Genomic DNA, 24,831 nt, shown 5'->3' on the forward strand with positions numbered 1-24,831 from the left:
GGGGGTGACCTAGAGAGAAGGGGTTTGGCCTTGGGAAGAGATATGGCTTGGGGAGAGTCCCAGAGGCTGCAAAAAGGGAGTCTGGAGCGCTGCAGGCCTGAGTTCCCCCCACCGCTAAGCAAGAGAGTGAACTGCTGCAGCAGACTGTAATGCTGGCTGTTCTACCAAATGGTTCCCATGTGCACCCAGTGAGGCCTTGCTACTCCAGACCTCGTAGAAAATTATGCTGCACACGTTAAAAAACCTTAGTAGAGGCACTGAGTATTTAGGAAGGAAGATGATGATACCAGATTTCTGTAGGCAGAAAACTCATATTTCTTTCCTGTTCCCAGATGGCCTGTGAATACCTTTCTCTGGAGGTTCTTGAGCGATGGATTGTGAGTAAGTCGCCACGTTGTTCTTTGCTGATCTGGTAGGCTGGGGAGGATCCAGGCTGGATGGTCAACCTGCTTGACTCAGTATAGCAAGAAATCTTATCCAGAGCTGGGTAATCATAGCCAAAAGGTGCAGAAATTGTCCAAGATCATCTTCATTGACCGCAGTGGGCATAGGCAGACATATGCTTGCGCTCTGGGTTCCCCACCCCCTGCCTCACAAACTTAGCACCCAGGTAAATTCTACAGCAAGAAACGCTATGGTTTGTAATGCATTTGCTTGATTTGCACAATTCATTTTGCTCCTGGAAGTGGGTGGCAGAGAGGGGCTAGCTGCTGTATGGAGCAGGGAGGGTCGGTGTGCATTGGTTCCTTATCCTTGCCTTTGACCATCTTCTACCCCTGCAGTTGGGTTCTTGCTGTGCCACAGCTGCCTGGGCTCTACCCAAAGCTGTCTGGATCTGTGGCGGGCAGCTCTCCGTGGCTCTCTCTACATTGCTCTAGTACGGGATGAAGTGCTTTCTATTCACAAAGTGGCGGAGGAGGCCTTCAGCAGCATCAAAGGGTAAGAGACCTGTAGAGGTGAGATAGACCCACAGGCAAATTTTGGCATGTTTGAATCCCCTCTTTTACACTAATGTTAGAAGCACATGAGTGGTACAGTTGTGAAGACCATGACTGGGAAGACCTGGATCCAAATTCCCACTTGACTATGAAGCTCACTTGGGTGAGGCTTGGGTAAATTGCCAACTCTTAGACTAACCTACCTGACAGGGTTGTTGTGAGGATAAAATGGGGGTGAGGGTTGATGAAGGGCTGTGCATACCACCTTGAGCTCCTTAGAGGAAAGGCAAGTTATAAATGTGCTTATGAGTGGGAGCGTCCTCCTGTTTTGTATTTGTTCACCCTCTGTATGCATGAAGCTGCCATCCATTGAGTCGCACCTTCTCTCCTTCACGGCCAGCACTGCTGATTGTGACTGGCAGTTGCTGTCCAGAGAGTCAGATGCAGGCCTTTCCCATACTTTCTTCCTGACATCTTTATCTGCAAATGCCCTCGATTGACCTTCTGCATGTACAGTATGTTCTCTGCTCCTGAGCTGTAGCTTGTCCTGGAAAACATCACAAGAGACAAGAAAGCTTTGGTGTAGCCATTTTTAAGTGAAGGGTTTGCCATTGTGCCACTGGATTTTAAAAATCATTCAATTTTTAAGAAAACTTGTCCTTGCACAAAGTTGGCTTTGCTTGGATGGACGAAGCGACAGAACACAACATAATGTTTTGGAGGGGTTTGGCTGTGATCTCAGTGTCTCTCTCTCTCTGCACAGTTATGGAAAACGCATAGCTGATATCAAAGAATGCAAAGAGCACGCTGTAGCAAACAGGTAGGAACAACCCTTTGCTTTCTTGCTCATTGCTTTGTCTGCCGTGTTAATGCCTAAGTCTGCACTTTGTCTGCTCCAGGGTTTTCCTAGTAGATAACCAGGTCTCTTCTGCTTAATACTTTGCCTCACTAGCTTTACCTTTCCCCTCATGTCTGAAATTTACTTCCCAGCCCCATTTGACCCATGTCCCCATCATCCCTATTTCTTCATTGTATTCCACCAGCTGCCCTTTGTTACTGAAGTTGCCACCTTTTGCCTTATAAACTAGATGTCCTCCACTAAGACTGTGGTCCTGCACATCAGGGGTGACTAACCTTTTTTGACATTTTGCTGCTTTCAATTGCCATGGCCAACCTTCTGGGTGGGGGAGCAGGCCAGGGGCAGAGGTGGCTAAAACTTGGTGTATCCATCCCACACGCTCAGGCACACACAGACACTTGCCCTCATTAGCTATCTGTGCAAAGAAGTTGTCAAGACACAAGCTCCCTCTCTGCTCACCTCATCCAGTGATGGATCTAGTGGCCAGGAAGGGGACAGTTTGACTCCCCATTGGAAAAACTGAACTCTTCCCACCCTCTAGCTGTGTCTGCTTTGTTATATATGTTTCTGCCACCACTACCAAAATCAATCAGTTCTTGGAGGGCTTGTAAAATCTGCTTGGAGGACTGGATCAGACTTCCAAAACGGGTTAGCCACCACTGTCGTATGCACTTGCTCCCACTTTGAAGCCCCACTGAAGTTAGTAGGACTAATTCCTGAATAGACGTGTAAAGGATTGCACCATAAATCTCCTTTGGAGAAGGGGGAAAGGTAGCCCCACTTTTCTGCAGCTCATCCTGCATGTTCCCTCTGAGGTCCTGCCATCCACCTGCTCCCTCATCTATTGCACAGCACATCTAGGAGTCTGCCCAGCCTGAGCATTTGGTGGACAATTCTAGGCATCATGCGAGGGCATTTAATAGATGATGGTGCTTTTATTTCAATTTTCTGCCTCTAGTACCAAAATAACTTGACCAGCTTTGGGTACTATGTACCTTGACTGAGTAGCTGGGCATTGTCATTTGCTGCTGCTTGTGGTGTGTCAGATGGGGCATGGGGCAGCTGTCCTCTTCATGTGTGAACCTTCCAGCGGTGTCTTGACAGTGGGCAGCTGCATCGAGGTCGGCGCCATTTCCTGAGGAATGCTGTACGGGAGATGGAGACCATTCTAGCCAACGAGCCAGGGCTTTTGGGGCCAAAGGCAAGTAGACAAGAGCTGGGAACGTGGGAGAAGACAGTCTTGCATGCATGATGTGTTTGAGTTGGGCAACTGGACAAACACGCATGTGTAAGTGTGTGTGCGCGTGCCTCTATGCATTTGCCTGTGTAAGTGTGCCTGGGAAGAGGAAGCCAGATGTAAGGGTGTGTATACATATTTATTACCTGTTAATTGAAAACAAGCAATTATAGATCGATTTTCAAATTAAAATAATGAAATGTTGACATAAAACCACAGCATAAAAACAGTGCAGAACCAGAAGAAGGTGAATTTCAATCTGAATAATCACAACCATGTACCTGACATTAAACTCCAGCAAAGCCTGGGTGAACAGCCAAGTCTTCAGCTGACGCTGGCAACTCATCAGTCTTGACCCCTGTCATAGCAGGGAAACTGTCCCAAAGCTGGGACAGCAGCACTGAGGACCCTTTACCCCATGTTGCTGCCAAATGCTGTGGTGACCTTGTATTCGAGTCTGACTTGATACAAATGTGGTCCTTACCTATAGTGGCTTATTTTTTGACATCATACAAAACCACAGTAGAAAGGGGTAGGGCAGGAAGGGTTGTCCAAAAAGCAGTGCCTGTTTTTATCCTGAAATTCATGTAGTTTCTGCCTCTTGAGAATCAAAGCTTTTACTAAAAACAAACCATCATATTTCTAGCTTTCCTGGTTGCTTTATCTTTATAATGTATCTGAGCAGTCCCAGCGGCATCTGCAGCACTCACTACAAGCCAAACTACCGGTATATGCAGCGGGTTGCATCTTTTAACCACCAGCTGCTCCAGTCATGAGTAAAATGAAAAGTGCGATTTAAATGGCAAAGGCAGCCCCCCTCCCCACTGCTTCTCTTCCTTCCAGCAGGTTTCCTTCTGGTCAGGCAGAGCTTGAGGGAAAATGGCACTGAGAGTTTCCAGGAGGGGGTGTGTGTGTGGCGTGTGTGAGGAAAGAAATCCTGTATAGAAACATTTATGAATTTATAGATCTATGTAGATCTATTCCATGCATAAGTATTTATGTTTCCAGTTTTTACCCTTCTGCTTTTCTCATCTTTGCATATTGGTGGTCCTCTCAGGTCTCTCCTATTCCGTGTTCCCTTTCTCCTTCATCACTACAGTAGCAAAAGGAAAATTTGAAGCACAGAAAAACATAAGCCAGACCAAGCTGCAATCAACAAATGTCATTAATTTGCATGATGGATCCCCTCCCCACCCTGTTTTAGGCTTCTCATTATGCAATACACAATTCAAGGACATTGGCTAAGTAGAATAGAATAGCTTTTTAAAAAGTTAATGTGCAGTGTTGGGCCATATTGAACGTCCCTTTCTTGAGCAGGCCTTACTGATTTGAAGGGAGGGAATATTTTTCTCATAAAGTCCCTTCTCGCTCTTTCCCCCACAACAGGCTGTTTATGTCTTCATGGCCTTGTCGTTCTGCCGTGATGAGGTAACCTGGCTTTGCCGACACAGTGAACATGTTAGCAAGAGCAAGAACCCAGAGGAATTCACTGACAGGTACTGATTTGGGTGTTTTTTTGCTTAAACTATTTATGAATAATCATCATATGTACACGTGACCCTGAAACACAAAACCAATACACAAATCATAATTACATTCCAATATTAAAAAGTTCTATGTCTGCATCTGTTCTAGAATTAGAGTCCAATTTTCCTGCCCCTGAAATGTCTCTTTGTGTGACGTTTTTTCTTTCCCACAAATCTTTTTATGACATGTATTGATTGGGTGGGTTCCAAGAATGGGGGGGTGGCGGCTTGAAGATGGGGTGGAGGAGATGGATCCCAGCATGCTGAGCACAGATGGATCTTGCCCCCCTCCAGTTCTTGACCATGTAGCACAGAGTGAACCCGTGAAAAGGAGGATGCAGCTTCTGTACCCCTAAGAGCTGGCTAGAAGGGGGGATTACAACCGTTCTCCTTGGTCTCACATTTTGGGGCAGTGCCATGTGAGAATGGAGGGAAGGGAAGAAGCTAATGCTTGTCGGAATTAGGTAAAATTCGTCTGGCATGAACTTGGGGAGTATTGTATCCAGGCTGGCAGGTCAGAGGTGTGTCTTTGTGGGTGTTAACAGCCAAGGGAACCTCACACATACAGCATACTAGGACACCTAGTCCATAGAATCACAAAACTGTTGAGTTGGAAGGGACCCTGGGGATCATTGAGTCTAACCCCCTGCAATGCAGGATTATGCAGCTGCCCATATGGAGATCAAACCTGCAACACTGGCGTTACCAGCACCACACTCTTAACCAACTGAGCTATCCTCTCCCTATATTTCATCCAAAGTCTGATCTATCCCCCCTTCAATGGCATTCTGAATGTTAGTCTTAATCTCCTTTTTTAAGAAGGCATTTGGGTTGTAGTTAGCTGCTTTATTTATTAATCTGCTGAAATGATTCTGTAGGTGTACTGTGGGACTGTGTTTTCTTCCTCACCCCACTATTTTTTGTGTTCATTTTTAAAAAAATTGTCAGCTGCCTTTTTATAAGGAAAGGTGGGGTTCCAAATGTTTTAAATAAGCCAACAAACGTTCTGTTCTGCCTCTCACCAATAGCTACCTGGCTGAGCTGCTGTTTCTGATGGAAAAGCTCCGTCGCCTCGTCCGACGGCACCAAAATATCCTCCAGCGCTACCATGTACAGTACTTGTCACACTTCGATGCCCAGGTGCTCAGCAACATTATCCAGGTATGGGAGCTGCAAGGAAGGAGGAAGACGTGGTTGGTGGGATTATGTGTGGTAGTCTCTAGGAGCTTCCAATTCCAGTGAGATTCCTTGGTACCAAACAGATGTGAGAAAGAAGAGAATGGACAGAGAATGATAAAAATGCTGCAAATCAGGCATATATCAGTGTTAGGGGTGCATGCTTTGCATGCAAATAGTCCCTGGCAATCTCCAGGTTCCCAGATCGCAGGTACTAGAGCAGACTGCTAATGAGAGTCGACAAATCTAAGAATTGTAGAGTTGGAAGGGTCTAAAAGCCTCATCTAGTCGAAACTTCACAATGCAAAAACAGCAGCTTTCCTCAACCCAGTCCTCTACAGATATTTTGAATTACAGCTCCCTTCAGCAATAGTCCAATAACATCTATTCTGGAGGGCATCAGGCTGGCATGGTATAAAGCAGCCTGACACAGTCTGCTGTGATGCTGTAGAGCAGAATCCTGTTCACAAGGCAGGTGCTCACATGAAGTAGGGTGAAGCAATTTGCCGTGCCACAGCTTCACCTGTGCCACTGTTGCTGCCACCACAGTGCCCTTGCCCTCAGCACTAGCACGCCCTCACCCCTGCCATTGTGTCATGGTGGCAGTGTGGACACAGCGGTGGTGCAGGGAGAGGTGCCAGATCTGCTGGGGGTGGGGGCAACACGTTTTGCTTACGGAGACAAAACATCCCGGGCCTCCCCACAATTCACAAGCCAGAAATTATACAAGAGAACAAAGGGGGCACTCTGGGATTATATCCTTGTCCTGAGGCCATCATTTCTTGAGGTTATGAGTAGCCTCACTGCCCAAAGACACTCAAGGGATGTACAGGTTTAAATCTGGCACATGAATTCATTAAATAATCACATTCACTGAAATCCATTGCAAACAAGCTACTGTACAGTGGCGTAGCGTGGGTTGTCAGCACCCGGGGCAAGGCAAGTAATTTGCGCCCCCTAACCCATGGATTTGTGCGCCCTAACCCTAACCCCCAGATGTTGCGCCAGGTGTGGCCGACCCCCCCTGCACCCCCCACGCTACGCCACTGCTCCCATCCTCTCATAGCTGGAGGTGCCGGCGACTCAACCTGGGGGCCTTTTGCAAGGAAAGCAGCGCTCTCCCATGCAGCCACGAACTGTAGTAGACCGGCTCTTTTGAGAAGCAAGGCGGCCTCGGCTGAGGGACGTGGCTGGTCTCTGCAGGGGAAGGAAAGGAAGAGACTGCGGGGTCTTTTTCTTCCAGGCATCCATCCAAGAAGGAGCGCCTGCCTCTGGTTTTAAACCTCGCTCACCAGAAGAGTTGCAGATCCAGCCGGGGCCGCGCACGCTTTCCTGAGCGGGAAAGCAAATGCGGGGGAAAGTCTCCTGAGAGGCGCCCTCCCTGCTCTCAGAATGGCGGGATGGTGAAAGGCACCCTCTAAGGGACAAGAGACCCGGGAAATCCACCTCCCACTGAACTGAGCTGGGGTGGGGGGGGACTTAATTGGAAAGAAGATCGCAGCTTCCTCGAAGGGAGCCTTTGAACTTGAAGCTTGCTGCTGGCAGGGTGGCTTTTTGCGGTCGCTCCAATTTAGGGCGCAAATACCCGGCGGCTTCGCCCCCAACCCCCGCGAAGATGTGGCTTGGGGGGCGCGCACACGTTTCCACCTGACTCTCTCCCTCGCCCCCTCCCCGGAGCGTTGCAGTGAGAAAGGGAGAGTCTCCCGCTCGGCTGCCGCTGTTTCTCTCCACGTGTCCGCCGCCAGAGGCAGCAGCGGCGGCGGCGGGTGGCCGTGCCTGTGCGAGCAAGTCTGGTGGCAGAATGGTGGCGAGGTGCTGAGGCTGCCGCCGGGCCCTGGCGGTGGTGCCTCCCGGCGCGCTCTGCCTGGGCGCGGCGCTCAGTGGGCTCTTCAGCTTCGGCTTCTTGGCCGCGGCCCTGGTGCTACAGCCTGCGCCCGAGGCTCTTCGGAGACTCCGGAGGCGGCGAGCGCGCCCCCCCAGATGTTGCGCCCGGTGCGGCCGGCCCCCCCTGCACCCCCCACGCTACGCCACTGCTACTGTATATAAATGCAAATAAAGCACTGGCCCCGTCTCTGAGCCCTATTGCCTCTTGCAGGACCTGACTGTGTGCCCTGAAGAGGAGTCTGTGATTATGTCATCCTTTGTGAACTCACTCTCATCCCTAACCATCAAGCAAGGTAATTATTGTGTCAGCTGGAGGTTGCTATGGATGGATGTGGGCATTTTAACCCTTCCTGTACAAGACTAACTCAAACTGAGTGCCAAGGGAGGGTTAGGCTTTGTGATTGGAATATATTTGGCAAGTTGTGCATAAATTGTGTGGTTTTGTTTGAATCCTGCTTGTGTTAGCAGTGGGGTGGGGAAAATCTTTCTGACTGAAGGAAGCTCTGCCGGCTTTGGCTTCTGAGAGTTTACCCTGGAGGCTGACCCACATTCAAGGCTATGTGTGGATTTGACAGGGTCCTGATGAGTCATAAAGGTCAATGGTCTCCCCATTGGGGATTGAACCCTGGTCTCCCGTGTGACAAGCGGGGATACTTACCACTATACTAACGAGGAGTTGACAGGGTCCTGATGCCTAGAGCAAAGCTGTTGGCGTTTGGTGTAAGGACAAGTTGTAAAAGGTAAAGGGGACCCCTGACCGTTAGTTACGGACGACTCTGGGGTTGCATGCTCATCTCGCTCTGGCTGGGGGAGCCGGCATTTGTCTGCAGACAGCTTCTGGGCCATGTGGCCAGCATGACTTAGCTGCTTCTGGCGAACCACAGCAGCGCACGGAAACGCCGTTTACCTTCCTGCCGGAGCGGTACCTATTTATCTACTTGCACTTTGACATGCTTTCAAACTGCTAGGTTGGCAGGAGCAGGGACCGAGCAACAGGAGCTCACCCCGTGGCGGGGATTCGAACCACCAACCTTCCGATCAGCAAGCCTTAGAGGCTCTGTGGTTTAGACCACAGCACCACCTGCGTCCCATAAGGACAGGTTGTAGGTGCAAGTAAAAACGGAACCCACTGCATCCCGGAACAAAGGGATGGTACTTAAACTCCTTATAAACTCCTCTAGAAAGGGCTGTCGGAAGGCAAATCATTTTTCTAGGAGGAGGCCTGTCTTCCCACTGCATTTCATCCTAAATTTTCTCATCTGTAAGGCCTTTGAATGGTGGGCGAGACCCCTGTGGCTCTTTCTAGCAGCTTTGCCTCTGTTAAATACTTTTCTTCTTTGCAGTTGAGGAGAAGAAGAAATTTGAATTTTCTGGGCTGCGGCTGGACTGGTTCAGGCTGCAGGTAAGATTCTTTTGCCAGGATTTGCTCCCCTTCCTCTTCTGCCCCAGCAACATGCCGGTGGAGACCTGTGTGTCCTGTGCAGTGGGAGACCTTGCTGCCTCTTAGGACTTTGCATGCTGCCTGCTTGGCCGAGGGACTGGGGCATCTGGAGGGGATCACAGTCAAACACATAGGGGAGTGCTGGCTGGTCTTGGTTATCTCCACTTGAAATCTATTTTTTCCTAGAAGTTGGGAGGAGGAGAAGAAGGGAAAATTAGCTGCTTAAGGAGAGAGGTATGAAGAGGTAAACAACAGACAAAACAAGCTGGCCAAGTCTCCTCCTTCCCCATGTATTTAAACCTTTTCCTGCTTTATCTGTTGTTGGTGCTGGGAGACTGCAGATGCCCCATGGAGCCAGGCTGCTTTCATGTGGGAGGGCTCTGAATGAGGTATAACTGTGAATCACTCTGACATGACAAACCCTGTGTTGCAGTTCGCACACTGAGTAAGTAGGGGCTAAAGAGTCTTTTGCCTGTGCTGCTAGCCTGGAAATACATAATTTTATTTTTATTTATTTATTTATTTGATTGATTGATTGATTGATTTATATACCACCCTTTATCTAAAGAAGCCAGGGCAGTGTAGAGCATTAAGAACATAATTTACAGAGCATTTTTTAAAAAGTAATACAGAGCATAATAATAGATAGCATAATAATAACAATCCAAATAACAGCCCCCCCCATCTAACAGGCCATAGATTATTTAATGACCAAAGGCCTGTGTAAAGAGAAAGGCTTTCACCTGGGGCTAAAGACATGTAACCATGCAAAGTCTAAGTTGTTGGCCCTTAAGCCTTTGCCAGCTTCAATATACATCCCTGTTAGGTGCATCAAGGCTGCCCAGCCTTTGTTTGAAGACCTCAGGTGGCCTTTCTATTGACAAATGCTGTTCCTGTCATCAAGAAGCATTTCTTGATGCTTTAGCTAAAGTTCTGTCTGTCTGTTTCTCTCTCTGTTTGTGTATTCTGATTTATCTGGTACATCTTATGGTAGTGGATTGGCTTTCTGACTTCTGCCATTGTCTTAACAGTGGCAACAATTAAAAAACCTCCAGTCTTTCCTAAATTCAGTTGCCAAAAAAAATGCTTTGGGGGATATCCAAAGGAGTGGTACAGTACAGTTCAGTTGCCCCTCAACTTACGTGCAGTCAAAGGAATGTGCGGCACCGGGAAATAAATAATTCAATTCAAACCGAAAATGGTGGGAGAAAGCTGGAGAGTCCTCATAACTTATGAGGAGACCCACCCCGAGGCCCAAAGAGGATGTCAGTGAGGCTGGAGGAACCCCTGAAGAGACTGGGGGCGCAGCGGGGCTTTGCTCAGGCTGCCCAGCCTCCCTGCCTGACAACTGATGTGCAGGGTAGCACAGCCGCCACCGCGTTCCTGCATGTCCACCAGCCTCCTGCTGGCCCCAGAGCTTCAGTTCTAGTTGTGGATATTTTGGGATGCAGTATTTTTGGTATGTATTGGAGAAAGAGCAGCAGAGAGGATGTGTAGAGGGTGCTCCCCACTTCACATGGTTCCACTTATGTATGCAGAAGCCTCCATGTAAGTGGGGAGTCCCCTGCATAGCACTTGTGAGCTTGGTTGGGGAACTGATCACAAATTCCTGGGATGAGCATGGGCTCAGAGGCATCCTGTTCTTTAACACTTAACATATGTTTGCCTGGCTAAGTCGCTGTTTTGGACCTGCCTCTTGTTGGTGGATCTCAAGGTTCTAGTAAATAACAAAAGTAGATTCCACATTCCTGAGGTTTGAACCTGCATATTCCATAATGACTGAGTCTAGCATTAGCGTGTGTGTGTAAATGAGCCATCACAGATTAATTACTGCACGTACAATTTTACTGTTTTTTGATTAACGCTCAAAATGTAATATTGCTCATTTGAGACAGTCACATGTTCAGTTGAGAAGAGTCAAGGGTGTGATCAAATGATGTACATGTGTATGTGAATTGGCCCTGTCACTCTGTAATTTAGAGCAATCTTGCTGTTGGGGTTTGTCAACCTGGGAAGGTAGCCCATCCAGGAGAAGAACAACTCTGATCCTAAACCTCTGCTGCCCAGCGGCTATCCTCATTCATGAGAAAGGCTTCAGGGGTAAACCCCAAGGAAAAATCCTGCAAGAAGATTCCCCAAGGAAAAATCCATACCCACTGCCTTGTGGGACATGTTTGGGAGAAGCAAAGACTAAGGAGTAAACTACACAAATCTTGAGTCCCTAAGATGTTTGGATGGCCTTTTGTATGCCTCCTTCCAGCAACTCCTACAGTCCAGCTGGTACCAAATGTGTCACTCTGCTTTCCTTTGGACTGTATCAGTGAGGCCAAGAGGTCTTGTTGTCTGGGCAGGACCTCTACACACGCTGCCCAGGCTTGCACCCTGGAAAGGTCACTTCAGTGTTGCTAACACAGCAAAAGTAATGTGGAAGGCAGCAATTACAGGTTGCTGGTCTCTGCAGCCACAGCAGGTGCTGTGATTCTCCAGCAGTTTGACTTCGCTCCTGGAAAAACACCCCATTGTCTCGAGACAGAGGGATGCCAACAACAGCAATGTGCTACTCTCAGTGTTTAGGGTGAAGTGTCAGAGAGCATGGGTTCTTTCTCCCAAGGAATATCTTTTTTCCCCTTCCACTAGGCATACACCAGCGTTAGTAAGGCTCCCTTGCAACTGCGGGAGAATCATGACATTGCCAAGGTGATGAATCTCATCGTCTTTCACACTAAGATGCTGGACTCTGTGGAGGACTTGATGGTCGAGACATCGGACCTCTCTATATTCTGGTGTGTATATGGCATGGAGGAAGGTAATAGTGACAGCAGAGCAGATTTGGGGCACACAGGGTGGAGCATGTCGGCTACCAGAACATAAAATATTTCAGTCAATGCATTTAATTTGCATAGTTGTCTGGTTTGGTTTTACATGGCAAATGTTGGGAGTTTTTTTTGAAGGGAAGGTTAGAAAATAAAGGCCCCACCATAGGCAGGTTCTCTGGGTATAAAGAATGAAGAAAAGAGGGTGCCAATTCACACAACCATCCTGGCTGCAGTGTGGTACTGTTTGTTGCCAGCTCAGATTGTGCTAAGGAGGTGATGAGCAAGTGTGTGAAATGGGTGTGTGAGTTGAGAAAAATAAGGAGAAGGGACTAAGAAAAAGGAGGAGATAAAGATGAAAATGGTGGTGCAAAGGTGTTTGCAAAAAAGGAGGGAGTAGGAGGCATGGGAATGGTATTGGGGATGAAAGCAGGGATATGAAAGGGTCTGCAGAATTGGAGAGAATGGTGGCTTCATCATTGGGCAGAAGGGGAAAAGGGTGCTTCATAGTTGCAGCACAAGGTTGTAGGTGTGTGTGGAAGAGGGGTTGCACAAAAGGAGTGGGAGGAGGAGGCATGGACATGGGGATGAAGGTAAAAAGTGGTGCATAGCAGGGCTGCAGAATACGAGAGAAGAGTGGGTTCAGAAATAGGCTTGGGAAGGTGAAAAGCCAGCTGAGTAGTTGCATGGCATGGGAAGGGCTTAATGGGGGGATTACACAGGGGGCTTGGTGAGCAGAGCGGTGATGTGTATACTGCTTACATGTCTGGCAAACAGGTTGCAGTGTTTCAAAACTTAGGACACGAAAACATGTGTACACTGAGAAGCAAGACTTCTCTCAAACCAGAGAACTTCCTTTGAAGTTCACACATTCATATTGGTGCCCATTGGCACATAGAAGCACCTATTCTTCTATGGGGAACAACCATAGCTCAGTGGTAGACCATCCACCTTGCTTGTAGAAGGTCTCCGGTTCAGTCTCTGGCATCTCCAGGTATGGCTGGGAATGACCTATGAAATTCTGTTGAGCTGCTCTAATCAAGGCTTATCCACACTTCCTCTTCTCCTGCTGCTTTTCCGTGGGAAAACCCACTCTATGGCACTCAGTTGGAGCAAAGGGCAATTTGAGTGATCTCTGGATTAACATTAAAGGGCGGATTTTCCCTGGGAAAGGAGCAGGGCCTGGGGAAAACCACTCAGCATGGGTCAAGCAGAAACTGCCCAGACCCTTCCTTTCTAGGCATGGGAGAAGTGGAAGTGTGAATGAGCCCTCAGTGTAGACCATCGTGGAGTAGGAGAGCTGAAAAGAATGCCAAGATGTTTCACATCTGGCAACCAATGTGCCCCTTTGGATTCAGATAGTACTTGGGTAGACGAGTCTAAAAAGCCCAGGACACAAATTTTCACAGCCCTCTAGCGACTATGGTAGTTTATTTACCAGAAGTAATGTGTTTAGGGAAAAGCCTCCTAGAAGGCTTAGTTTGGTTAGAATTGAGTACAGTGGTACCTCGGGTTAAGTACTTAATTCGTTCCGGAGGTCCGTTCTTAACCTGAAACTGTTCTTAACCTGAAGCACCACTTTAGCTAATGGGGCCTCCTGCTGCTGCCGCACCACCAGAGCATGATTTCTGTTCTCATCCTGAAGCAAAGTTCTTAACCCGAGGTACTATTTCTGGGTTAGCGGAGTCTGTAACCTGAAGCGTATGTAACCTGAAGCGTATGCAACCCGAGGTACCACTGTATACACTTTCAGAGTTAAATACCTTACCTCTGGTAAATGAGCCACGTATCCGCTAGAGAGCTATGAAAATTTGTGTCTTGGGCTTTTTACACTCGTCTATCCATGTGCTATCTGAAACCAAAGGTGTGCATTGGTTATCAGACATGCAATTTTTTTTCAGCTCTCCTACCCCCCTACCATGGTTTCTCAACTTTTAAAAACCCATGTCCCCTTTTAGCTAACTTTGACATTCCATACACACACTTTGAACCTGGCTTCCTTAATTATTTTATTTGAGTTTTCTGGTGGATTGAAATTTTGTGACTTTTAATTATTTACAGTACTTACCGGTACTTTGTACATAATTTTTGGAAACACTCCTTCCCCACCCCAAAATATTTATATGCAATGCTGAGCTCGATGGACTTACAGTCTTACTCTGCGTAAGGCAACTTCATGTGTGCCATTGATTGCTCCCACTTGCCCTGGTTCATGACTTCTCATTTCCTTTAACAGTTTCTATGTGCGCCTCTTGGAGAAACTCTTTGCATCCACCATGGAGGAGCCATCAATGTTGCGCTATTCCATTGCTTTCCCGCTTCTGTGTGCTGACTTCAGCCATGCCTCCCACCCATTGTGCCCTGAGGAGGTGCGTATGCATGTGATGGGGAGGGCAAGGAGAAGCAGCTGGAGCTGAAAGAGCAAAGACGCCAAGTGTCAAATCATTGAGAGTGCCCTTACTGGGCTTATATGAGTTCAGCTTTCATGCTTTGTAGTCAGAGCTGGGTCTACTTTGAGATAAAAATGTCAAATCCTGCACCAAGATAACCAGAAAAACAGAACTTTGTCCACTGTATTCATTTATGTAAATGAAGCTTATTATTTGGATAATTTATTCTGTGTGGGTTTGAAAATAGAGGGCCAGATTCAAGTAACCTGGTGTACTAGTACAAGGACTCCCATGAAAGCAATGGGACTTTCCCCGCTCTCTCACATTTCCTCCAGAGGGTCAGGAGAACCCCCAAATAGCAGGGGGAGGGGAGGGGAAATTGTTCCATCTGGCAAGCAGAAATGCTTTTGCTGACGGAAAGATCATAATAGTGTGGCGCTGAATTCTACCCTTACTTTTGTTTAATTTAAGCTGCAACTTTCTAGGAAGTAAGCCTTACTGAACACGGCAGACCTTTCTTTGGATTAAAAAACGCATAGGATTAAGCTGGTAGGCCTGCAGATTTATGCTCACTTTACTCAAGAATAAATCCCACTGTCGGTGGACAGAGAGCTTTGCACTACTGGAGGCTGCTGTGACAGCAGGCCTTTGGAGCACCCTTCTTTTAACCCTGTCTTGTGACAATGAACAAGGAAAGTGCCCACTCACAGCCTCTGAGGGGGCAGCCAGCAGAGACTTGCAGCAAGCATGGCACCTAAGGCTGCCTTGTAGATCTCAGGCGCTTCTTTCTTTTCCTGGTTCAGTATCCTCATCTGCAGAGCTGTGCCTTGGGTCTGTGCAACAATTTCCTGGAAGAGATGGCTAAACAGGCTTGCACTTGTATCCTGGATGCCTCTGCTGAACAGCGCAACCTGAGTGAGCAGGTAGGAAGCCAACTCCTTTATGGACGCTGGGCAACGGGCATCGGAGGCAGATCTGGGACTGGCATGAAGAGAGTGGGGAAAGTGGCAGTATCCTAGTGGAGTTCTGTGCAGCATAGGATAGCGCAATCACTATTCTGTGATTGGAGCATATGGGGCAGGGGACAGGGGAAGATCGGGCAGAATGTATGACTAATTCAGCTTGCCAGACATTTCCTGGGCATGTTGAACTCAGAAAAGATGGTTGGCCAAAATGGAATGAAACAGGGAAACCCAGGTAGATAAAATCTGATTTGGAAACTTGAAGATATCTTGCACTTTGAATGACAAGTTTGAATCCTCCTGTTTTATTATTGTGTTACATTTATTTCCCACCCAATGCAGCTCACAGTAAAATCCAATGTCTCATAAAGAGGCAAAACTACAATAAAATGGTATAAAAATCATATGAGAGCAGATAAAAACAAAAAAACTGCACGGATTGTTGGCTTGATGAATCTGGTTTGTTCTTCCTCTCCGCATGAGGCCTATGTTATGTACTTGTTCTTGGCTGATCTGCAGAATGAGCATTGATCTTACTGGCATAGCAGGGTGATAATCCAATCTCTTCTAGAACACATTCAAATAAGCATCAAAAGCAGAGTTAAAATCTTACAATCCTGGTTGCAGTCTCTTGGGCAGGACAAAGGAATATGATATGATATGATTTGATATTCCACTTTTCCAATAACAAATGTTGAGCTCAGAGTGGCTCACAATAATCATCATAACATTGCAATCACTGTATTATCAAACACAGTTGCATATGAACGAAGCAAACAACAACAGCAACAAATTCATTAAAACAATTAATACAATTCAATACTGTCAGGGTACAGTGGTACCTCTGGTTACATACTTAATTCGTTCCAGAGGTCCGTTCTTAACCTGAAACTGTTCTTAACCTGAAGCACCACTTTAGCTAATGGGGCCTCCTGCTGCTGCCGCGCCACAAAGTTCTTAACCCCAGGTACTATTTCTGGTTTAGCGGAGTCTGTAACCTGAAGCGTATGTAACCTGAAACATATGTAACCCGAGGTACCACTGTAAATCAAAATATCTGCTGAGCACAAGCCCCATGACAGATGACGTCTTCTCTCTGGGAAAGTGCTTCCATCTTCTGTCAGTGCAGCAGGCAGCACTCTCCCAGGCAATGAGATCCTCCACACTTTTAATGGAATGGAACCCAGGGTGAAGTTATGCCAATGAGGCTGTGTAGCTATGATGAAAGAGGTTCACTCAGTTCTCAGTGGCTCCTGTTAAGTCTTGGATAGTTTGGGAAGGAGCAAAAACTGCACACTTCCCTGGCACTGAGAGAACACTCCCACATGCAAGAGGAGTTCACTGTGACTGTAGGCACAATGCAAAAAAGGGGGCAGCCGGAGTGATGAGTCTGCAAAGGATTTATCAGAATAACTGCCTTGTACAGATTCCTGGTGACCAGGGGTCATGCCTGGCTGTTGAAGCAAGGATTGCCCAGGGAATAATTTTTCTCCACCCCCACCTCACCCCTGCTATCCTTGTATTCTGAACCACAGACCCCAAGGAGGGCTTGTGCAAGTGATTTGGTGCAGGGTTACCAAAAATGGATGCCTAGAATGCCAGAATAGCCAGTTCTAGCATTTTATTAAGGAAATATGTAAACTTATAACACAGCGTGCAGGGCCTCACTGGCTTTACAGTCACGGGAGGGGCACCACAACAGTGAGAGGTCCTCATGACATGTCTGCGCCCAAGCAAACAGGCCTTATGCGCAAAGCAACATATGTCAGTTTCCCCAGAACCTCCCATCACACCAGGCTGGTGAAGCCATAGATGACAGCTATCCAAAGCTTCTCCCCTCTCTCGGCTTAGAGCCCAGCATCCCAAGCAAGGCCAAAGATAAGCACAGCATCAAAGCAAGCCAATTAGCATATATCAAAGCAAGGAAACGTAAATATAGACAAGCTCATTATTTCAACAACTACCAATTATTTTGGGGGTCATCTTGACTACCAAGATGGTGTTTGCTGGCCTTCCAGAACATTTCACCTTTGGTTCAACACACCTTGTGATTTGCAGCAGACCCTTTCTTAATACACCCACCCACACACAACCCCCTCGCCTCTTTTATGTCTCCCAGCTCTTACCCAAGCACTGTGCTGCCACCATCAGCAAGGCTCGGAACAAGAGGACCCAAAAAGCATCGTCCAAGAAGGGAGAGCCAGAGAGGGACAAGCCTGGTGCAGAGAGCCACCGGAAAGACCGTAGCCTGGTCACCAAGTAAGGCCACAATGAACCCATGCAGCACGTCATGGGCAACGTTAATGCTTAGACTTCTTCATACCAGCACGATTGAAGCCTTATGGCAGTGTTTCTCAAACTTGGGTCTCCAACTGTTGTTGGACTACAACTTCCATCACCCCAACCACTGATCCTGCTAGCTAGGGATGATGGGAGTTGTAGTCCAACAACAGCTAGAGACCCAAGTTTGAGAAACACTGCCATACGGTTAAAACAGGACCAAGGGTGCACTTAAAATGATACCACCCCACCAGTCAAGCATGCAAAGATCTGTCTGGTGGTTAGCATGGAAAATGCCATTAATCCTAGGTGTTTTGCAAGGTGTTTCTATGGCTCCAACTAGGGGGCGGGTCAAAACAAATGTTGTGTGCATGCTCTCACATCTCCTTACGTTCTGGAGTTTTAACTTAAAAAGCAGTCATGGCAGTTCCATTTTTTTATTGAAGCAATGGCTGCAAGAGAGGGGATGTTTAAACTTCCCACCATTTTTCCCTGGCTGAAATTGCTTGCTGACCTGAAGCTATTCATAATTTCAGAAATAAAAGACAGACATAATATGGTATATGTATTTCCTGCCCAGCAGGGCTAATAGCAGCTTTGGAGAGGGGAAGCTTGGTCAGGAAAACAGTACAGGGGGAAGGGTTATTTTTCTGCAGTGGAGGAGGGATCCTCAAATGGGTTGTTGCAGTTCTCTGCAAATTAGGCTACTGTTTCCACCCAGGGTGAGAGGATGACATCCCTAGTTCCTTCCTGCCCACCTTCCTATGCAGGGCATGTGGGAGGGTCCTCCAAAACTGCTGCTCCAATGAAAATTGGAGCATTCCTGGCCCCCACCCCAGCTTCTTTTTGAAGTTTGTTTTAAAGTCAGAAGATCAATCACGTCTTATTTTAGCTGTAGTGGTAAATAAGGCTAAAGCAGCCAGAGGTGGACAATGTTTCCCCTGCACATGGCAGAAAGCTTGCCTATAGCTATCCTGCCCCCCACCCAAAAAATGTGGAATATTCTCCCACAAAACACTACACGGTGGTGCTATTGCAGGGTCTCTCGAACTAGAGACTTGCCAGTCAGAGGTGGAATGAATGAGCTCCAATTTTCCCAGCAGTGAGGTGCAAGTCTGACACTGGGAACATCCATAGTTCCTAATGTGTATTTGTGGGGTGGGGTGCTTCCCTGAAGGGAGAACTAGAATGGCGGCAGCAAGATGTGATTCTGGTGTCCTTAGGGAACCAGAGGACGGAATGAATGGGAGGACCCAAACCAGCTACACTCTGTGTTTTTGGGGTGGAGTGCAGGCTTGGGAGAGTGGGTGATCGATAAACTAATGGCATTTTATGCTTTAAATGACTTGCTACATGTTGAATATTCAATATAATTGGGCCTGTTTGACCAGAGATAGGGCATTTTGCTTATAATAGGTTGCATTTTCATATACATATTGTGTGTGTGTAAACAGACATGATCAGAAGAGCAGGGGATGGGAAGACAGCGTATCCTACTGCCCCTCCTTCTGTCCTTGGCTCTTACATCTGACCTGCGAAGTGCTTCTGGAGTTGGACTGATGAGGTTCTCGCCTGGCCAGTACTTCTCTGCCTCCTGCAAACCAGGCAGCCGGTATCAATTGCTCTAACCCACTATCCTCTTCTCCCCACCCCCACTTCCAGTCTGGACAAGCTGCACCTGACGCTGACTGAGATCTGCTGGAGCCTGAACAACGTGACCAGTTTTGCTGTCTTTGAGCACACCGTGACTCCAGCAGAGTACCTCAGCAGCCAGCTGGAGACACGCCTTAGCAGGTACAGGACGTGAGGGGCGCAGCAGAAAGTGATGTGGCACTATTCATTATGGGTCTGTTCTCGAGAGAAGCCATAGAAGTACACAGCTATGGTGCATGTGCTACACCTTTTGCTCAGTAGTGCCGATTATGTGGGATAGGCAGGAAGGTGACAGTGGGGTGGATTTGTTAGATATGAACACCTGAGTCTTGCTTAATTACACTGAAGTGTAATTACACTGATGTGTAATTAAGTTGGCTGCCCCCAAAGTGCTGCTGCTATCCTCTGTCCCATTCACTTGCTTCTGTTGGCTTAGTGCTTCAGTCCTGGTGACTGCATCTCCTGAACATGTGCTGGTAAGATTTCACAATTTGAGCTAGCTGACCTCGTATTTAGCAAAACTTAATCGGTTCCTCTGCCTCTTCCATGGAGTTTTCTTAGCAGGGATGCTGGAGTGGCTTGCCGGTTCCTCCTCTAGGTGGATCACGTTTGGTCCAAACTCTCCACTATGACCTGTTCATCTTGGGTGCCCTGCTCGGCATAGTTCATAGCTTCTCTGAGTTATTCAAGCCCCTTCGCCACGGCAAGGCAGTGATCCATGAAGGGGTAAAATTGAGAAAGGAGTACGACAAGGCTGTATATTGTCTCCCTGCTTATTTAACTTATATGCAGAATTCATCATGCAAAAGGCTGGGCTGGATGAATCCCTAGCCGGAATTAAGATTGCTGGAAGAAATATCAACAACCTCAGATATGCAGATGACACCACCTTGATGGCAGAAAGTGAGGAGGAATTAAAGAACCTTTTATTGAGGGTGAAAGAGGAGAGCGCAAAATATGGTCTGAAGCTCAACATCAAAAAAACGGAGATCATGGCCACTGGTCCCATCACCTCCTGGCAAATAGAAGGGGAAGAAATGGAGGCAGTGAGAGATTTTACTTTCTTGGGCTCCATGATCACTGCAGATGGTGACAGCAGCCACGAAATTAAAAGATGCCTGCTTCTTGGTAGAAAAGCAATGACAAACCTAGACAGCATCTTAAAAAGTAGAGACATCACCTTGCCAACAAAGGTCCATATACTAAAAGCTATGGTTTTCCCAGTAGTGATGTATGGAAGTGAGAGCTGGACCATAAAGAAGGCTGATCGCCGAAGAATTGATGCTTTTGAATTATGGTGCTGGAGGAGACTCTTGAGAGTCCCATGGACTGCAAGAAGATCAAACGTATCCATTCTGAAGGAAATCAGCCCTGAGTGCTCACTGGAAGGACAGATCATGAAGCTGAGGCTCCAATACTTTGGCCACCTCATGAGAAGAGAAGACTCCCTGGAAAAGACCCTGATGTTGGGAAAGATGGAGGGCACAAGGAGAAGGGGACGACAGAGGACGAGATGGTTGGATAGTGTCTTCGAAGCTACAAACATGAGTCTGAACAAACTGCGGGAGGCAGTGGAAGACAGGAGTGCCTGGCGTGCTCTGGTCCAGGGGGTCACAAAGAGTCGGACACGACTAAACGACTAAACAACAAACAAAACTTAATCAGCAAAGCTGTTGAGGTTCGGTTTTGCAGCAGGTTCTGACAGCAGGCTTTGACTGCCATGCCAGAGGCGAGAATTTTTGCCATTTACCATCTAAGCCAAAGGCTGTTTCCTCTGGGGATGTTCTTCTGCTCTTTTAAAATGCCCATTCAGTTCCCAACACCTACTAGGGTGCTCTCTTCCCCTTAGTAATGACATAGTTATTTTGATACTGAGGGCTTTTTTAAAGAAGCATGTATCTGTTGTGAAACTGTTTTGATTTGTCTTTGTGGAAGTATTATGGGTAACAATGTATTGTAGGTGTTTTCATATTTTAATTTTTGTTTCGTCATTCTTTGTGGCAAAGTGCTTATGACTAACTGTATGGAGAAAGTCAGCAAATCAAGTGATTGCTGCAAAGATTAAAGTCCCAGAACAGAGCTGGCAGGATCACAGCAAAGCACTTGATATTCTCATCACCCTGACAGGAGCTGGGCTGGGCTCAGTGCTGGCTAATTAGTTGAGCAATGGGGAGCAGATGCTCAAACTTCGCTAATTTTCAAAGGACCACTATTTCCCCCAAAGCAACAGCATTCAGTCCTTGCAGTTCTCCCCATGGCTGCTTCTTGGCAGCCAGTTGGAAAACTCAGGCTTGTGTCTCCTTCACTGGCTACATTTATGTTTTTCTCATACTGCCATCTACCGCACCCCCCCTACCCCCGCCGCTGCCAGTAGAGCACAGATTTCAGTCCCAAACATCCAAGTAGATATGACCTGTCTTCCTTGCCTGGAACATCACCTGATCCTCAGTGCTCATTAAGAAAACAAGCTATTCAACATAGCACTACATATTGGGAAACTTTAGCTTGAGAGGTAGGCAGAGTGATGGCATCAAGCTCCCAACTGTGTAGGGGCTGTGGTGTTGGGGTGCTTTTTTCTTTTGGCCAATGTACATCCAATAACCATTCACATCCCCACCCCCAGGTCTTTGGTGCGGCTGGCAAAGCCAAACCCAAGCTCCCCAGAACTGGCACGTCCCTCAGAAGCATTGGCAGGTGTGCAGGCCTATACCACTTTCCTGGTTTCACTGATGCATCGCATAGGTCTGGATACTGGGCGCCTCCTCCGCAACGTCCTTCTGCAGCAGACCCAGCCCCTGGATGCAAGTGGGGAACAGACCCTCACCACACTCTATACCAACTGGTATGTGGCTGGGGAAATGGAGGGGCTGGTTGGGGCATTGTGCTGTCATAGGGACGCGGGTGGCGCTGTGGGTAAAACCTCAGCGCCTAGGACTTGCCGATTGTATGGTCGGCGGTTCGAATCCCCGCGGCGGGGTGAGCTCCTATCGTTCGGTCCCAGCTCCTGCCCACCTAGCAGTTCGAAAGCACCCCTAAGTGCAAGTAGATAAATAGGTACCGCTTTATAGCGGGAAGGTAAACGGCGTTTCCGTGTGCTGCGCTGGTGCAGGCTCACCAGAGCAGCTTAGTCACGCTGGCCACGTGACCTGGAAGTGTCTCCGGACAGCGCTGGCTCCCGGCCTCTTAAGCGAGATGGGCGCGCAACCCCAGAGTCGGTCACGACTGGCCCGTACAGGCAGGGGTACCTTTACCTTTACCTTTACTGTCATAGTAGGCAGGACATAATTTGTTTCAAGACCCCCCAGGACGAGCCCCTGAATCTGCTTTAAATGCCAAAATTTCAGATATTAATGAAGAGAGTTCTCCTAAGTATATGCAGAGAGCTTTCCCTAAGCACTGAGCAGCCTCACTCATGCATATGGAAACAAAGGCTCAGCAGATATGGCTCAACTCTGTCATCTCTGTCTCTCTCCTTTGAAAAAAGGTCAGTAGCAGTAGTAAGAGAGGCAGGTAGGTGTCAGGTAGTTGTTACTCTGGGCCAAAGTCCCGTTTAAGGAGGTTTTCCCATAGACATGGCTCCCCTCCCCCACCTGCTAATCAGCTGACTCCTCCAGCAGCATTTTGTTGAGCTAAATTATATCATGTTTCCTTTGCTGTCACTCCCAGGTACCTGGAGTCACTCTTGCGCCAAGCCAGCATGGGCTCCATTGTCCTTTCCCCATCAATGCAGACCTTTGTCAGTATACCCAAAGAAGGGGAACAGACCTTCAGTGCTGAAGAGTTTTCTGATGTTTCAGGTAGGTGCTCACACTCCCAGTCTGGAGCACCCAAGGCTTAGTTGCAGTCGTGGTTCTTGAGCTGAATTTGGCAACAAGACTGACCACCGTGATGCCACGATGAGTGGTTATTCATCCAGGAATGGAGAGGGGTGGGGTCATGATCTCACTCTTCAAATACCCAAGTGCCTGTCACATAGCAAAGACTTGTTCTTTCCCACCCTAGCCATCAGGACTAATGTTACTTTAGGAAAAACCTTAATGGTAAGAGCTGTTTGACAGTGAAACCATTGGTGATAGGCTCTCCCTTGCTCCTTTGGACAGGCATCTGTTTATGATGCTCTTGCATTGTGCATTCCTGCACTGTGACAGTGGTTGGACTGAACTGTATGAGTGCCCCTCCAATTGTATGGTTCTGTGACTTTGCTACTCAGTAGAAGTCACAAAATCCATTAGCAAGCCCATTTCTTTATCTTGGGCAAACAGTCATGTGGATTATAGTGGATGTTTAAAACTGAAGAAGCAATCCATAGTAAGGTGTGGAGAAGCAAGTAAAGGAGGATAGAAGCTGGAGCTCAGGAAGTTGGAGGAAGCAGAGAGTAATCCTTATCTGGCTGCCAAAATATTCATGGTTACGATTTGACCTGTCCTGAAAGGAGAGGAGGAAAGGACCTGTCCTGAGAGGAGCCAATGAGAGCTTGAGATGTCCTGCACAATGCAGAGAAAGGTGGGCAAGGCCTCTCAGTTTGTCTGGCTGGCGTAGGCCTCTGTTGCTGCCTGCATCATCAAGAGAGGAGCCAGCACTTGGCAGACATCCGCAGGGAACAGCAATAAAGAATTGGCCACACTGTGGCTGCTGCTGGTCTGCAAAGTATGCGGTTACCTTTTCCTCCCTCTGCAGAGATGCGAGCCCTGGCAGAACTCCTTGGGCCCTACGGAATGAAGTTCCTAAGTGATAACCTCATGTGGCACATCACCTCGCAAATGGTGGAGCTGAAGGTAGGAAGCCAGGAGGAGAAGGGAGCTTGCTGCAATTTGCTGTCCTGCAACTCAGCTCTGACATATCGTGTGAACAGTGGTTCAGGGGCACTGATTAAAACAGAGCATCTGAGTGTTATAAATGTCCTTGTGTTTTGTGGGAAGGAATGGGCAGGTTGGAGCTGGACTGCTTTTCTCAAAAGGAGCTTCCGTATGTCTGTGCCTCTGTTGATTCACATGCATCAGTGGAACCAACTGATTTGCTGTTTGCTGTGCTGCCGCTGGGTTCTCCTGTGCGACTGATCCACAGGGTTGAGGGAGTTGGTCACCCACTGATGAGAGTACAATCCTGGTGTGCAGGGTGGTGCATCAGGCACCACTCAGTTGAACACTCAAGGCTATCCTTTGTTGTCAACCAATTGCTCAAGGCATCAGAAGGAAGAAAAGAGAGTTGTCTATCAACCATGTCCCTTCTCATCCTAGTTTCTGACTCTGAAACAAGCTCTGGAGATCCTTCTTCCTCAGCATGGCATTCTCTTGTATAGCCACACCCATTTCCTGTTTCCCGTGAGTGGGCCTTTACAGCCAAGCAGACCATAGTCCCGTCTCTTGGCTGGGGAGTGTTTGGGGCCACAAGGGTGGCAGCATCAAGCTCCTTCCCTCTGGGTTGACAGCCAGGGAAGACACAGGTGTCCATCCCCTCTCTGACTGGGCTGCTGTTCCTTCATGGTTGGCCCCTTGGACTCAGCCCCTATCTCCTTCCCCTTCCACCCTCTCTCAGCATCTTGCCACCTCTCACCACCACCTTAGTGTGGGGTGGTGGGGTATTTCTTGAACTCAGGCACAACATCAGGACCATGGTTGGTGCTGAGCTGCCCTGTCAGGACATCGTATGGCCAGTTTTCAAAGTCTGTGTGA

General features: G+C 47.8%; 1 protein-coding gene and 2 long non-coding RNA genes across 7 annotated transcripts in view; 1 reads left to right on the forward strand and 2 right to left on the reverse strand.

Moving 5' to 3' along the window:
• Positions 1-24,831, forward strand: part of NCKAP1L (NCK associated protein 1 like) — a 68,299-nt gene that overhangs the window by 17,544 nt on the left and 25,924 nt on the right. For all 5 annotated transcript variants that reach the window (XM_083599731.1, XM_083599734.1, XM_083599732.1 and 2 more), the window contains exons 8-23: positions 333-381; positions 783-939; positions 1,702-1,758; positions 2,902-2,998; positions 4,421-4,530; positions 5,589-5,721; positions 7,832-7,913; positions 8,964-9,022; positions 11,699-11,844; positions 14,111-14,243; positions 15,068-15,187; positions 17,346-17,485; positions 19,169-19,300; positions 21,783-22,001; positions 22,826-22,956; positions 23,837-23,934. In XM_083599731.1, the coding sequence (XP_083455857.1) occupies positions 333-381; positions 783-939; positions 1,702-1,758; positions 2,902-2,998; positions 4,421-4,530; positions 5,589-5,721; positions 7,832-7,913; positions 8,964-9,022; positions 11,699-11,844; positions 14,111-14,243; positions 15,068-15,187; positions 17,346-17,485; positions 19,169-19,300; positions 21,783-22,001; positions 22,826-22,956; positions 23,837-23,934 (1,863 nt within the window). The remainder of the gene's footprint in view (positions 1-332; positions 382-782; positions 940-1,701; positions 1,759-2,901; positions 2,999-4,420; positions 4,531-5,588; positions 5,722-7,831; positions 7,914-8,963; positions 9,023-11,698; positions 11,845-14,110; positions 14,244-15,067; positions 15,188-17,345; positions 17,486-19,168; positions 19,301-21,782; positions 22,002-22,825; positions 22,957-23,836; positions 23,935-24,831) is intronic.
• LOC310756161 lies at positions 840-2,923 on the reverse strand. The gene is made up of 3 exons (XR_014544735.1): positions 2,793-2,923; positions 1,319-1,485; positions 840-948 (listed from the first exon to the last, which is right to left on the reverse strand). It is a non-coding gene; the product is annotated as an uncharacterized lncRNA (long non-coding RNA).
• LOC310756148 lies at positions 3,682-5,732 on the reverse strand. The gene is made up of 2 exons (XR_014544717.1): positions 5,593-5,732; positions 3,682-4,127 (listed from the first exon to the last, which is right to left on the reverse strand). It is a non-coding gene; the product is annotated as an uncharacterized lncRNA (long non-coding RNA).

This window comes from Podarcis filfolensis (assembly GCF_964270895.1).
Source record: "Podarcis filfolensis genome assembly, chromosome: 2".
NCBI classification, from domain to species: domain Eukaryota; kingdom Metazoa; phylum Chordata; class Lepidosauria; order Squamata; family Lacertidae; genus Podarcis; species Podarcis filfolensis.